At 42.4% G+C, this 14,976-nt stretch overlaps 1 protein-coding gene across 4 annotated transcripts in view; it reads left to right on the top strand.

Moving 5' to 3' along the window:
- The window catches only part of RNF145 (ring finger protein 145), a 44,752-nt gene that overhangs the window by 25,571 nt on the left and 4,205 nt on the right, over window positions 1-14,976 (top strand). For 2 of the 4 annotated variants that reach the window (XM_067005463.1, XM_048080403.2), the window contains exons 5-9: window positions 192-359; window positions 3,929-4,164; window positions 7,609-7,784; window positions 11,601-11,741; window positions 13,140-13,322. In XM_067005463.1, coding sequence (XP_066861564.1) covers window positions 192-359; window positions 3,929-4,164; window positions 7,609-7,784; window positions 11,601-11,741; window positions 13,140-13,322 — 904 coding nt within the window. The remainder of the gene's footprint in view (window positions 1-191; window positions 360-3,928; window positions 4,165-7,608; window positions 7,785-11,600; window positions 11,742-13,139; window positions 13,323-14,976) is intronic. The other 2 variants (XM_067005464.1, XM_067005465.1) reach the window with 1 other exon arrangement.

Here is a 14,976-nt window from a genome sequence, read left to right as displayed (position 1 = left end):
ATATTTTTATATAGAAATAACGTTGGTGTTTTCCAAGAAAAGGAAATATTTAGAGATCACTTTGCCTCTCTTCTGAATTTCTAGGTATGCTAAATTTTGCTGTCTTGTGGAATGACACCAAAGTACAGCGAAAGCCTTTAGTATGTTTCAGCGAGAAAATGTTTGTAATTAGTTCTTTGAATCTCTCTCAGGTGCGATGCAGGGTCCCGTGCTAAAGCAGAATCCCTCAGAGAGCTTCACAAAGCAGCAGGCAGGACCGGGCAGGAAGAGGTCAGGAGGCGTTATGCCATTCAGTAACGGTTATGCAGAAACTAAACCGGGAGTCGTAGCCCATCAGTATCCCAGGATGCATCATTCAGGTTTCGTGTGGATTATGTGTGAGCTAGAAAAAGATGATACAGCTGTATTTGTCCAATTCAGTGTCGGGTTGTACTGGGGGGCAGACTGAAGTGTCTGCTTATTGTAATTGTTTTTCAAAAATAGGTACTTGACTGTACTAGCAAGTGTGTGTATCCTCATTATTAATTTTATAATAATAAATTATTAATTTTTAATAATATCCTCATTATTAATTTTTCCTGTTCTTTTAAAGTCAACTTGAAAGTCTAATTCTAGTCTTGATGGCAAATGGTCTTCTTTGGGGAAGTCCTACGTAAGTGGGCTTTGAGGCTTGACAGTTTTTGTGTAAATATGAAATACTTTCTCAAATTTGTTACACACTGAGGTGTTTATCCAGTGCAGTCTGCCATGTCTCGGGAGTGTACTGCACTGAACTGTCATCTTTGCAGCAAAATTAATACATATGGGTGCCTTGCTCCGTCTTTTTCTTGTGTGTTCTGCCAGAGCATTGTTGTGTAGCATTGTTGACAAAGGCACTGAGGCAGGTGCATGGGGAATAATCATGCTGCTGATAGAGATCTGTCACCCAAAAGCTGTGGTCAGAATTAAAAGGGTGGAGTACAGTATGCCACTTGGGTCTCAAATTTAATCTTTAGTAATGGTTATATTCATTAGTGCTTTTTGGATGGGCACTCTCGGTCAGTTCTTCCCCCAGACCTAATTCAGTCCAATAACTATTAACTAGGGTTACTAATATGCTCTGAAGTTGCTCGTCATGCTGGATGGAAGAAATAAACAGCTGAGAAGACTGCCTCTTGGATGAGTGTTCCACCTTGTGAGAACATCAGCTGTTATGTTGCAAAGCTGCGTGGTTTTGAAGTGATGCTACCCTGAAGATTTTTTTTTTCTTAGTTCTTAGTGCACAGTAGTGGGAGCGTATATTAACTTGGAGACATCCTGCTTTTTGTCAGGCAGTTAATGTGGTAACCAGGGAATTTGGTAACATCAGCTTTTTAAAACGGAGAGTGAAGTAAAGAGCTCCCTTCTAAAAGTGGGAGTGACTCTACCACATCGGCTGGCTTACCGCACATTTTCCATTAGCTTACTAGCTGAGAGGCTTTGGCTGTCTGTCAGCATGGTTTAATGTATTTGTGGAGGTTTGGGGAAGGGAAAAGAACAGGCAGGAACTTAAGGCAATAGATTTCTTCCTTATTGCTTCATTCCCTAGCAGAGGAGCATGGTGTCCTGCAGCAGGGTTCCAGATGTTGGGCTCATTAGCTCTGTCTGGCAGTCTTCAGTCCACAGCATCGAAGTTTACAGAGTGCAACTGTTCAGCTGGATTTACTAGTCTCAGCAGGTAGCTTGAGGATTTAAGTTTTTTGGTGATGTGGTATGAGTTACAAGGTAATTTCTTCTGACTGGAACTGCAGCCATGTATGCGATCTCTCACCGTGTACAGCCCTACTTGGAGATAAGCTATGATGTACGGCACAGAGAGGTGGTCCTGAAGGAAGGTGCTGCTACCCCGTTAAAAATGAGAAGTACCTGTCACTAAAAGCTCCGTTGCCTGTTTGGGCCCTTCCTGAAAGGGCTGAGAATCAGCAAGGCAAGCTTTGGGAGGGAGCTCAAGGCCTCAAGAGCAAGTGCTCCATGTGTTTCACTTGATGGTGCACAGGTCTCTTTTCCCTGACAAGTGACTTCCAAGCAGTGTTTAGACTGAAGACGTAGGAAGCAGAGAATGCTTAGCAGACATGACCAGCACCCTTGGCACGTCACACCTGGAGGAAAGCAGGGGTTGCTCTTCTATGAGGTGAGACTGGAACCAGAGGTCCTATTTCGTGACTGGAGAACCCCACAGTTATCCCAGGGAGCACCGGATTGTTAAGTGTGGTGGGTTACAGCATTCCGTTTCAGATGACGACGCTTACTAAATCCTGAAGAACATATCAGAAGCTGGTGTTGGTGTCCCTTTGTGTGTGAAGCTGGGTTGCCTTAGTTACCATGAGTCGCAGAAATCCTTGCTGGCCGATTGTGCCAGGCCCCGAACGTTACGGCACAGCAGCGTGCTGGTGGTGTCTTAACTGGGGTTGTAGCAACCTGCGTGTGGGCAGAGAACAACAGAGCAGAGAGAGTGCTTCAGAGCTGGAGTCTGTTGAATGATGAGTAGAGTAACTTTCTCAGAGGCTCATGACCCAAAATACCGGTAATATATCTTGCTGAAAGCAAGCGTGCTTGTTCTGAAAAGACTCAAGGTAATTCAAAACTACACCTAGCAAATTGAGGGTAGGATTTAAACTTGAAAGAGGACAGTGTGAAGGAGGAAGACCTTTGTATGTTTAAGTGGTAGAGTTTAGAGGTCTGCTTTCAGTTTGGCTCCAGTTATTTTGAAAGCAGAAGGCCTTTACTGGGTGGGGAAGTTGGGCAGGATGAGAGAAATGCTGGTTCTATTTCTCCTCTCCCAATTTCCCTCCCTAAGGCGTCCAGAAGGGCTTACAAGGTCCATAAGGTTATGTGAGCACATGGAGTTAGCTGAGGCCTAGAGATGTTCTGGTCTTGGCTTTGTTACGCTGTGCTTTGCTAAGGCTAGCTCCTGGTTCCGCCAAGAGCTGCGAAACACACAGATTAGTGTTGGGGGGGGGGGGTCCAAAGCAGCCCATAAACACTTGGGTTTGGTACCATGTAGCATGGCTTCCAGATGTTCACCACCTGTGTCAGTTCACAAGGTTCTGCTTTTAAACAGTGAAACAAGCATTTCTCTTACTGCAAAATGATGAGTGAGAAATGTTCTTACCCAGACAATGTAAATTTGGCTCCAGTCTGCTTCCTCTGAGATAAAGGGTGCAGGTTCCACTGACTGTAATGGGAGCAGTTATACGGGAGGGGTCTGCTCTAGAAATATCATCCTCCAAATCTCTGTGTATGTGAGAAAGACATTCTTGTGCCCCCACCAACTGTTAAAGAGAATTTAGGTGTTAATTATCTGTCACTTGCAAGCTTCACTGATAATTTTGAGCAACTGCCCCAGGGCATTATGAAATTATTGAAGTCTCAGCTGCTGACCTGGCTGTCTCCTGTTAGTGTTCTTGGCCTGTAATTCCTCTTGACAGTATAAATATTGTTGTTCCAAAAGCCATTTGGGACCTCTGATTACTGTTTTGCATGGATCAGGATGAAATAGTCATATAGCTGGGCTTCAGAAAAGCCTCTGCTGTGCACAAAGATACTGGTGGGATTTAGGCTGAGCTCGTATGTTATGGGGAAAAAAAAAGGGGTGACTTGTCAAGTCATCCACAGCATGATTTACTCCTGGGACTTCGTATTAATCTGAATATGATTCTGCGTGTTTTGGGTTAACATCTCACTAATCTGTATAGTGAAAGCATACACTTCACATAGTTTGAAAATTGTAAGTTTTATGACCCAGCAGAAGATGCAGAGGAGCCCAGTTTCGTAACAGATATGTCCTAGTTAGAGCTGTCATAATATGCTGGATGTTGATAACTGTGTTAGGGGAAGATAACGAATTAAAATACGTTTTTCCTGAAGGGGATAATCAGCTTGATTATAAAAGACTCTGTCTCGTTTTCAGGTCAGCTGGTGGTATGTACGCTCTGCTCCTGCGTCATGAAAACAAAACAGATCTGGCTCTTCTCTGCTCACATGCTCCCTCTGCTGGCACGGCTCTGCCTTGTCCCGTTGGAAACCATCGTCATCATCAACAAATTTGCCATGATTTTCACTGGTTTGGAAGTTCTCTACTTTCTGGCATCAAATCTTCTGGTGCCCTATAACTTGGCAAAGTCTGCATACAGAGAGCTTGTCCAGGTAAGACTGAGTGGAACGATTTTATTGTCCTTGGCCTGAGCTTTTTTTTGCAGGAAAGAAGTAATAAAATAAGTAGTTTGACTATTTCCTGTGCATCTGTTTTTGTGTGGTAACTCATGTTTTCTTAGAAAAACAAATGTGTTCCAATCCATAGCATCCCCTTTCTTTAACTTTTGTTAGCTTACAATTGATATGGGTAAGCAGTTCAGGCATTCAGCACAATTCATTAGCCTGAGTTATGCTCCTGGCTAGCTGAGCATGTCCACTTTGCTTGGATTTCACTTAGTCCTTCTTGAAATCCAGGCTAAAAGACAGGATTGTGGTAGAATGGAATTAGTGCTTCATTAAATGAGTAAGGTACTACCCGTGCGTTAATTACATTGGCTGTTCATTTTAAGAAATATATTTTGTATAAAAAGCATTTGTAATGGTAGTGTTCAGTTGGGAGTAACAGTGAAGCTGATCTTGACTGTGGCTGGGGCTGTGATGTGAAAGGTTGAAAGGTCTGTAGCATTTGGTTTAGAACAGCAGCATTGCTAGGATCTCTGAGTTACCAGAAACAGAGAAGACTGATCTGACACGTATCCATTTTGTTAACACTTTGACATCTAATGTATATTTGTTTGAAAAGACGCTTTGTTAACGTTAGAGAAAAATCATGCCTCACATACACGCATCTTATTTTTATACAGATAATGTCTCCTTCCATATATCTCAGTGTAAAAGATTGATGCTTACTGGATTTTGAGGATTTTGACTGACCCGCTAGTTCTCCTCTCACCAGTTGCTGATTTTTTTTTTCAGACCAAGCCTTTGGTTTTCTGACTTGCTTCTTCATTCCAGAAGCAGCCTGAAAACTAACTTGCTAAGCTCTTTCAAAGCCCTCTTTAAATCTCTTCGTTGCTGTCATATCTGTCATACACAAACAAAAACTTGGCAGCAGGAGGTGTCTGGAGTGCCAAGGCCTCAGCCTGTCATCTTGATCATTATTGTCTAGTTATTTATTTTGCGTGTAATTGGTCTTTGGAGCAAGATTATCCTTCTGTGCTTGTACAGCACCTAACATGGTCTGATCTTGCCCATAACCAGCTTGTAGATTTGCTGATAAGAACAAATTCAGGAGCTGACTGGCAAGGCTTCAATATCCATGTTTTCCAGGGAGAATATAAAAATAATGCTTACCATTTCCTTTTAAAGAGAGAGCACTCACTAACGTGGTGTGAAATAGATGCTCCTCCTCTTCTATAGAGTTTGAAGGCTCACAACAGGGTAAAACCAGCACTTCGATTTTCCATTTGCATGGACACTTGCAGTTTGGCTTCTTGATGTCAAATTAAAATATGATGTGGATTTGAGTCATGTAAGTGTTTTTTATTAGACACTTAAGTTTAAAACACTTCTTCATATGGAGGTTTTAGTTGCAAATAAATTTTGGGAGAGAACAGTTTCCTTTTTTCTTGGGGTCAGAATTGTATTCTAAGTACAATTGCTATACAAGCCTTCTCATCTCTAGGATCGCTTGTCTCTGGTTTTATTTTCCTTTTTTTTTCTCCTCTCCTGGTATTTCAAATCTTGCTGGGCTCTCTTACATGATTGTAATCGTGAGGAAGAAATATTCCGTATGCATGGCCTTTGGATGCTGATAATACTCTTTCTCCCAATTGCTTATGCAGAGGGCATAAGTTTTTTTTCTTCCCTGTAAATACATAGAAAATGACAGGGTTCGTAAAGTGCCACTGGATTTATAATAGACTGATTAGTCATATGATGCTTTTTTGAGTGCATATTGTAGAGAGTGTATTGGAATGGAAAGTTGTGTACAAGTGTTTTTTGTTTTGCATTGGTGAAATGGGATAACAAAAGTTTTGTTTTTAAAGCGCTTGTTGCTCTTCGCATATGGTCTTGAAACACAGCTGAAAAAAAAATGTTGGCTCTGTGTGTGTTTGTATAACTGCCTGCAGGGGATTACAAATGAAGTTAAGTGTGTTTATTCCAAAGAAGGATATTGTCTTGTTTTGTGTTGAACGTTCTCCTCTATGTGATTCCATTGCTGTAACTTTGCGTGGTGGTTAGTCTTCAGTGATGTGTTGGTGAGTTCACTGCTGTTGCAGGCTGGAATTGATTGCTGTTTTGATATCAGCGGCAAAACTTACTGAATATTAGGATGTTAAACACCAGGAGTGTTTGTTGAATGGAGCACCACGGGGGGATGGCCCTACCAGGTGGGCCAAAGCAGCTTTTTGCATGTGTGTGTATTTCAAACTGTAGCTGATGGTATAATTTAAAAGCAGGTCTAGAAGCTTGGCTGCCTACTTGCAGAAGATGCCAGAAATACCTCATGGTTATGAACCTACGTTATGAGCATAGCTGACCTGTCTCTGATGTGATGGAGTGCTGTGCCAGGAGCTGCGTGGGATTGCTTGGATTGGTCCCAGGCCAAGGGAGAGGCCAAGGGAGTCTCCTGAGGGCAAACACAGTTCCTTGACAAGTCTGCACAAAGCTAAAAGCAGGAGCCTGGCACCATATCCCTGCCAGCAGCATACTGCTTGTCCATCAGCCGCAGCAGATGCTGCAGCAGGTCCCGTGAACGTTAATATCCCTCATGCTGGTCATGAAAGACTAAGTAGACAACTCTCTAACGTTTTGTTGAAATACAGACTTTTTCATGTGTTTGCTAGCTATTGCAAATTTTCCGTCGTTGTGGGAAGGAGATGATAAAGAAAAAGCAGTTGAGTGATTTCCTTTTGATGTTTTATATTAAGTCTAGCTATATGAAGCTCCAGCTTCTTGAAAATCACTGCATTGTAACTTAGTCTTTGCAATACAAAAAATGTAATTGAGCTTCAAAGTCTTTTGAAATAGCTTTTAACTGTGAACTTCAAAACCCTTGGTTGATTAGGAGCAGTCAGGAGTTTGGTACATATTCGTTCTGAGGTACTTAACGCTAAATACCTCAGACATTTTATATTTTCCTTTAAAACAGATCAGCAAAGCAGATTTACTATGCTGAAGTGGTGTGGCTCATTTCATTATCTAGCATGTGTGGTGAGTTGGCAGTAGCTATAGAGAAGACAACAACGCTGTGACTTGAGCTGGGCAAAAGGTCCGAGTGGGTTGTACGTGGACCGGAGGCGCGTGTCCTCGTTCCTCTTGCTGTGAGAGGGCTGCAGTCAGCAGCTCCGAGCCAGTTATTCACAGGAAGGGGCAGTCAGCTGTTCTGGTGGTTCGGTGCACAGTCAGGTACTTCGTACTTCAAGTAAAATAGATGATCAGATGGTAGCGTGTCACTGCTGAGTCTGGGCTTTCCCTCTTCTCCTTTGAGATGGCTAATGCCGTGTGAATTAACCCTACCTTTGTTGTGGTTTATTGGTGGACAGCCTTTTGTTATCAAACTACAGATGACACGAACTAATAACAAACTGTGCTTTTTTCTGTCTTGCCCAGGTGGTGGAAGTATATGGTCTCCTGGCTCTGGGAATGTCTTTGTGGAACCAGCTGGTGGTCCCGGTTCTTTTCATGGTGTTTTGGCTCGTCTTGTTTGCTCTTCAGATCTATTCCTATTTCAGTACACGGGACCAGCCTGCCTCGAGAGAGAGGCTCCTCTTCCTCTTCTTGACAAGGTAACTTACTAGTCTGCAAATAATTGTTTTTAGGTTTTGACTATGTTCTGAAATGTGTGCTCTTTTAGAGACTAAATAGGTAGATCAGCTTTTACTGAATTTGGGTGCCAGGCAAATACCTGTCCTTATCTCAGCAACCATGTGTGCAAACCCTGTTAAGCTTCAGAGGCATGGATTCCATTCAGGCAGCATTAGTTCAACCGTGGGGAGTTCCCAAAGAAAGCAAAACGTTTCTTTGATGAGGGAATAGCTGTAATTAGAGCTTTGGTCCAGAAGTTTGTTTTCAGTATACGAATCGTTTTTAAGTCTGAGATATCTCAGCTGAAGTTATTTAGTTCAGTACCTTATTTGTGATTATATTCTTTTCTGATCCCTGTATGTCTTGCTTCTTCATTCTGTTGTGGGACGTGTTCTCGAGTTCATCCAGTCAGCTGAAGTAACCAACTCCTAAAGTAACTTTTGAGTCCAGTGGTTAATCTGGCAGAGGTGTAAATCTCTTAAAAATACCAATTTGCTAAAAGCCTGGTAAAAACTGGCTATAGGGAGAGAGGCGTGTGTTAGTGCTGTCACTGAGAGAAAGGCAGCATTTGAGGGATTCTGGCCAGGCTGTACGTGCCTGTGCTGACTCTCGTCTAACTAGAGATCACCGCATACAAAAGGGAGGGCGCATGTAGGGCAGAGAGGAACTGGGTATATTGCGGGAGAAGGTGGGTGAGGCAAATTATATTGTGTAATGCTGGGATGGGGAGAAAAGGGATGGTGTCTGAACACGCAGGTAACAGGACATATCCTTTAGAGGCCATACATCATTAGTTCTGCTGTTTGGGTAGCAACTTGCTTGAGTAACTTACTCATCACTACAGTTTTCCAATCAGGCTTTCCAGCTGCTTAATTTTTGCCTGCCTTTGTGCGTGCATATATGATGTCATAGTGTTAAGCTCTCAAAATTCATTGTCATTAAGGAGAAAAGCCAGAGATCTTACTGCGTGTACTATTAAAATTGCTTACATTGTCATACTGCATTATGTAAAAGCACCAACTATGTTATCTGATTGTCAGCTGAACTAATGGTGTCTGAAGTTTGTTCCTCTTGTTCATCTCTGCTGCAATTTTAATTTTGCTGCAACAGAGCACTGCATTTAGCAGTTAGCAGAGGTGAGGCAAGCTATCCTTTTCCTAGTAACTGAGTTTATTCCTGTGCCAAAATCGTTAGACTTCTCTTATTTATGGCAAAACAGGAAGCCTGCCTTGCAGACTTGTATTAGCTTGTTCCATGAGTGAGTAAGTACAGGTTGATCTCTGAAGTTCTACCTGCAATTGCAAAAACACAGAACAACTGTGAAAATGGTCTTTTTGTTTGTTCTGTCACAGTAGAAAAAAAAAATCCAAGCGTAGTCACCTTAAAAACACGAACTCGGGTAGTACCACTGACAGCCTCTCACTCCTCAGGAGGGAGCTGAAGTACCAGGTCACGACAGTTCATGAAAATTCCCAGTTCAGCCACAACAGCCACCGTAGTGCTGGCTGCTCACCAAAATGGAACAGACATCCTCTTCCATGAAAGTGAGTGACTTCTGCACCTGTGCCCTTTGAGTGTACTGATGACTTAAAATAGTGTAGCTGGAGTTCAGGTGAGAGCAGTTGGAGTGTGCTTTATAGCAGTGTCAGATATTGACAAGAACACCAGAGTGGCTGCACTGTGTTGGCCCAAATACTGATCTAGCCCAGGATCCAGTTTCCAGCGGTGGTCATAAATGAGTGCCTGGAAAGATACCCACCCATAACTCAACAAACTGGACACTTCCTAGGACTCTTCCAATCCCACATGCGCCTTCAGAAGTAAAGCTGCAGTATGGTTAATAACTGTTCAGTAATCCTCAAAAGACTTCTCTTCCATCAGTTTTTGCTGTCTGCCTGTGAACCCACGTGTGCTTATGTTGTTTGAAAGATCCTACCCAAGTAGTTTCACAGCTCAGCTTGGTCTGTATAACGAAAACAACATTTTGGTTGTTTGAATCCATATAGTCTCATTCAGTGCACCCCAATTCTTGTATTGGGGAAAGAAAAGAGCAAATGGTTCTTAGCTTTTCTATAAAAATGGGAGAGGCAGCAGGTCTGTTCTTCACAGACTTGGAGGGCTCTTGCTCACTGATTTGCTCTTTAAAAACTGTTCTGTACATTTATTGTCCTTATTGTTCCTCTCAAAATCTCTTCCTTGAGTATGTAACTGCTGTGATTTTTGAGATATGTTGAAGCGTTTAGCTCTTCAGGACAATTTGTAAACTTGTGTTCGAGACGTAAATATAACACTCAGAGCTCTTCAGGAGTCTCTTGGAGCTCTTAGGCTCCTCTGGGACCCTTGCATGGCGGCAGATCATCGGGAAAAAAGTTTAAGAAGAATCCTATAATAACTGACAAGGAAAGAAAGGTTGGACATCAGTTGGAAGGCCAAGATAACTTATTTTGAATTAGAGTTCCTCAAAGATTCTACAGAAATAGCTTATTTAAATACTCTATTTCGTGTTACCTTGACTGGCAGGAACATGTGAAAGCTTTATCAGCCCTGCTCAGGTTAGTAAATAGGCTGAATTTGAAGGTTTACTGGAAACACTGCCAATAGTGTACATAAACACTTCAGAATTTAGTTGTGAATTGCTTTCAAAGGAGTTTTCCTGTTCAGGTAGTCACTAGAAGAGACAAAGTAAATATCTCTTGGTTGTGCTTTGTTTATTTTTGAAGGATATGCTTCCTCAAAACACTAGTCTTTTCAGACTGCTAGCCTGGTGCACTCTTAGTTGGTTAATTAGCGCGACACATTTTTGCCCACTATCATTTCTCTCATAAAAGACTACTGTCCTGTTAGACAAGCTAAGATTTTTTTTTTTTAAGGAATGGAGGTGCCAGTGTATTATGTTGGATTATGTATCTGAGGATTTTCAGGTGTTTAATCCCTGGCTGACAGCTAGCTCTTTACAGAGTGTTGGCACACGTGTTACGTTGCGCTGTGCTCCCCTTGTGCTGGCAGCCTTGTTCCTCAGGTGCCCAAGGCATCCGAGGCTTAGGCTGCTCCGAATAACGCAGTGCCAGGATCAGCACAAGAGCAGTCCTAAGGTAAGGGAGCTGTAGTAACTCAGCTTTTCTCAGTGTCATCAATGTATTCTGAAGTCTCAATCTTTTGATACTTTACAGCTGTAGAAAAAGAAAGGAAAAACCCAGCTGAGGGAGAATATTCTTCATTGTTTTGCTTCTGACTCAGGTTTTTGAAAGACAGGTGTTGCCTACCTCAACTTGATGGGAACGCTGCCAAAAAAATTCCAGTCTTCTAACAGTGTTTATCAGTCTGACATTTGTTTTCACTATTGCAGGTCTGTGTGGAAAGTGCCTTAGTGAATCCATCTGCTTTAACTCTGTGGTTCTGGTAGCTGGCTGAAATTTCAGCAAATAACCGAAGTGCATTCTGGCTGTGAAAACCGTATGCAGGCAGGACAGTGCCACCGTGTGGCACAGCAGCAGGGAAGGACAGGAGGGAACGGGAAGACCACACTGCGTGGCCACAGCTCCAGCCTGAAGGCATTACTAGCTGTGGAGCTGTGCTGTAGTTTTGGCTTAAAAAGAAGTGTTAAAACGCAAAGAAAACAAACAAAAAAACTAAGAGGAGGGCTCCATGGTGGCGTAGAGGTTTTAACTCTCATTAAGCCAGTCTAATTGTGCTTTAAAACCAGCTTGCATCATTAACAGGACAAGGGGAGAGTTCCTCACATTGCTTTTGATTAATGGTTCTTTTCTTTTTGCCTCTTTCCCTCTTTCTCCTCCCAGTATTGCAGAATGCTGTAGCACTCCATACTCATTGCTGGGCTTGGTCTTCACAGTCTCCTTCGTTGCTCTGGGAGTTCTGACTCTCTGCAAGTTTTACTTGCAGGGTTACCGAGCATTCATGAATGACCCTGCTATGAACAGGTAAGTGCCTCATTGTGTCTAGGGTCTAAACAAGACAAAAAAGTATTTATACAGAAATGATACAGCTTGTATTTTTTCTTTTTTTTTTTTTTAACTTACGAACTCATGGGTATCCGTGACAGGCTTTTTGTATGCCAGTCTGCATGTGCATTGGAAGGACACAAGGTGAAATGCAGCTTGTCACAGAATTTCTTGGGAGATGGTTAGTTTTTGTAAGAAGTGCAGGGCTGTTATTTGGGATTTAAAATTACAGAGTTTAATGAAGGTACTAAGGACAATCAATGTGAGTCACTGGAAAACTGCAACTTGCTTGGATAATATAAACACTTCACATTCACACTTCCTCATTTACCCTGCAGTCATGTGTGAAACATGACTAATCTTGGAGTCTTAAAACACAACATTGTATGGATCACCTATAAGTAACTATGAGAAATAACCAGAATATAGGAGCCGATTCTTTCCTAATGCTCATCTCAACTTTGCTAAAATGGGGTTGGGATCCTGTGTGTGTTTTTTAGTTATTCCAGCCGGTACCTAAGGGCTAAAGTTCAAACCATATGCAAAAGAATGTTTTACATTTTGGATTCCAAAATGTAGAAGTGAGAATGGGTATGAACTGGGCTTGCTTAAGAGTAGCCTACATAAAAGCTTCCTCTGGGGAAGTGCGTGGTTCCAGGTGCTCTGTACTGTGGTCGCTTCGAGTAGTGGTGCTGAAATGCACTGTCTGGAGGCATGAAATGCAGTCTGGTTTTTCCTAACCAAAAAGAAGTGAAACAGACAGCTGCATTTGGAGAAATTCAGTGTTTCCTCCTGTATTCAACATAGGCACACAGAGAATAAACTGGAAAATTAACAAACTGCTAGTTTTCCTAAAGCTTGGGGGTTGGTGGGGATGTGAGTTGGGGTGCCCCAGCACCAAAGGGCAGACAGGAGTGTGGTGATGGGGAAACATACCAGGTGGAGAGGGGCTTCATGGTAATCTAGGAATGAGGCTGGCTGTACCCAGCTGTAGACCTAGCAGTGCTGCTTCAGACTCGTGTAGGCAGCACTGAGGCTGCAGGTTCCTTCTCTGAGACTGCCTCTGGGACAGTGCAGTACTGGGGGAACTCTGTCAAGGAGTGGTGTCTGCTCGGCTTGGTATAACCTTACACGCTGCTGTTTCAGGAGCAAGCTTCTGAAATTTGGTAGTTCCTAAGCCCCAGCACTTCAGTGTTTCTGAAAACATTCCTGTCTGGTTAAAGCTTTAATGGTTACATCAATAAAAGTCAAAAACAGTGACAATGCAGGGTTATGGCAGAAACAGCTTATTTCCTGGCATTTCTGGATATGTTTTTGAACCAACAATGACACACAGAAAAATGATTTTCTTTTTCTCTCTTCTTTGTTGATCTGCAGGGGAATGACTGAAGGAGTCACACTCCTGATCCTGGCTGTGCAAACGGGTTTGATTGAGCTCCAAGTTGTGCATCGGGCATTCCTGCTCAGTATTATTCTTTTCATTGTGGTGGCATCCATCCTTCAGTCTATGCTGGAAATTGCCGATCCCATTGTCTTGGCATTGGGAGCCTCAAGAGACAAGTAAGAGACTGGTTTCCTAAACTGAAAGTTATTCAGTGCCGTTTTAGGAAGCGGTAAACTGGTAGTTAATGGCCTGATTTGGATTTTAGTAGCTTGTAAAGCTATCACATCTTATCTTTGCAGATCTCTAGTTAATTCTGTAGTTTTTCCTCTTGCCATCCTGCTCCCTCTAGTGCACACAGCAATGCTTTTCAGCATGTTGTATGCTGCCAAATGAGGGTGACTTGGGTCACCTGCTCTTGCTCAGGAGTGTGTCCATCCAGCCTGTGCAAGACCATGCTGATCTGCAGCTGCTGGCTGCCTACTCTTGAGTACTGCACTGCGTGGTGGTTACTCCCCCTGTGGGTCTCAGTTAAGCAAATCCAGGACTCCAGTGCCTGTGCTTGCCCCGCCACGCTCTATTGTGTGGATTTGCAGAATCTGCAGGTTTTGCTTAACCTCTTCTGCAGTTGGGTAGGATTCCCCCTCATGCAGTGGTCTCGAACAGCTATTGAAGATGGGATGTATCGAGGGGTGACCTTAGATATTGGGAAACCCATTTTTTTGTGACACTGATCCCAAAATGATAGAGTTTGCTGGCAAGAAGTAAGAGGCGGAAGACTTTGTATTAGTGTAACAGATGTTTTGATCATGTGGGGTTGTTGTTAAGTTTAATTTCTGTTTCAAAGAGCTTAATTGGTACTGGTTTTCTTGTATTAATCTGTTTGTTTGCATCTTTGTTAATTGCTTGTGTTTTTTCCCCTTTCTGTAGCCTGTAAGTGAGGAAATAAAAGGAGGTTTATTTATGTGCAGAGAGTTTGTTTGGCTTAGAGGCTACTTGTACCCAGTGTCCTGCAGCAATGTTAACTTTAAATATACTGGCAGAGGGAAGAGGAGTAGAGCCAGGATATGACCATCTGCCCAGCTTAAACAAGCAGCCTGTGGTGACAGCAATTTTTAACTCTCTTCTGCCAAATTTTTCAGGCAGTTCTAAATTAACTAGGATCAGGATAAATTCCACTTCAGCTCTCCCATTCTCCCTCGTCCACAGAGAATTGCAAACCTTACAGTAGCATTCTGATGTTTCTTCAGATTGTATTAAATTACTCAGTTTCTGCTACTGTCCTCCCCAGTACTTTCACTTTCTCTGTACCTCATTGCCAGAGCTAAATGAAGTTAAAATACAACCTGAAGAACATATAAGAGTAGTATAGTAATTGTTGGAGATGCTCTGAAAGCTTTTGCAAAGGGGTGAGGGTAAGAGATTGATGGTGTGTTTAGGTTGGGAGGGAGATTAGGAAGAAGTAAGTGATAGAGGAGCAGAGGAAGAAGTGGCAGAGATAAATGTTCAAGTCCCACTAGATTCTTTTCTTGTGATCTCCAAACTGGGGAATATACTTCCAAAGGCAGGAGGGCTAAGTCTGGCGATGAAAGGAAATACCTTTGCCCCATGTATGTTAGCAAAAAGATCGTTGAATCGTTGAAGATCGTAGAATCGTTGTGATAAATATATAATCTAGAAGAACCCCATTTATATAGGAAAGCGTATAAACAGTTACATACATATTTGTTTCCTTTAGTTTAATGGACTTTTATCTGAGACATCCAGTATCTTAGGTACTTAATTTGTTTAACCTCTATCTTGACCAATTATAGCAATTACTGTATATTTGCT

The sequence above is a fragment of the Anser cygnoides genome, chromosome 14 (assembly GCF_040182565.1).
Source record: "Anser cygnoides isolate HZ-2024a breed goose chromosome 14, Taihu_goose_T2T_genome, whole genome shotgun sequence".
NCBI lineage: Eukaryota > Metazoa > Chordata > Aves > Anseriformes > Anatidae > Anser > Anser cygnoides.
The sequence above is the reverse complement of the archived record's forward strand: the minus strand, read 5'-3'. Positions and strand labels throughout refer to the sequence as shown.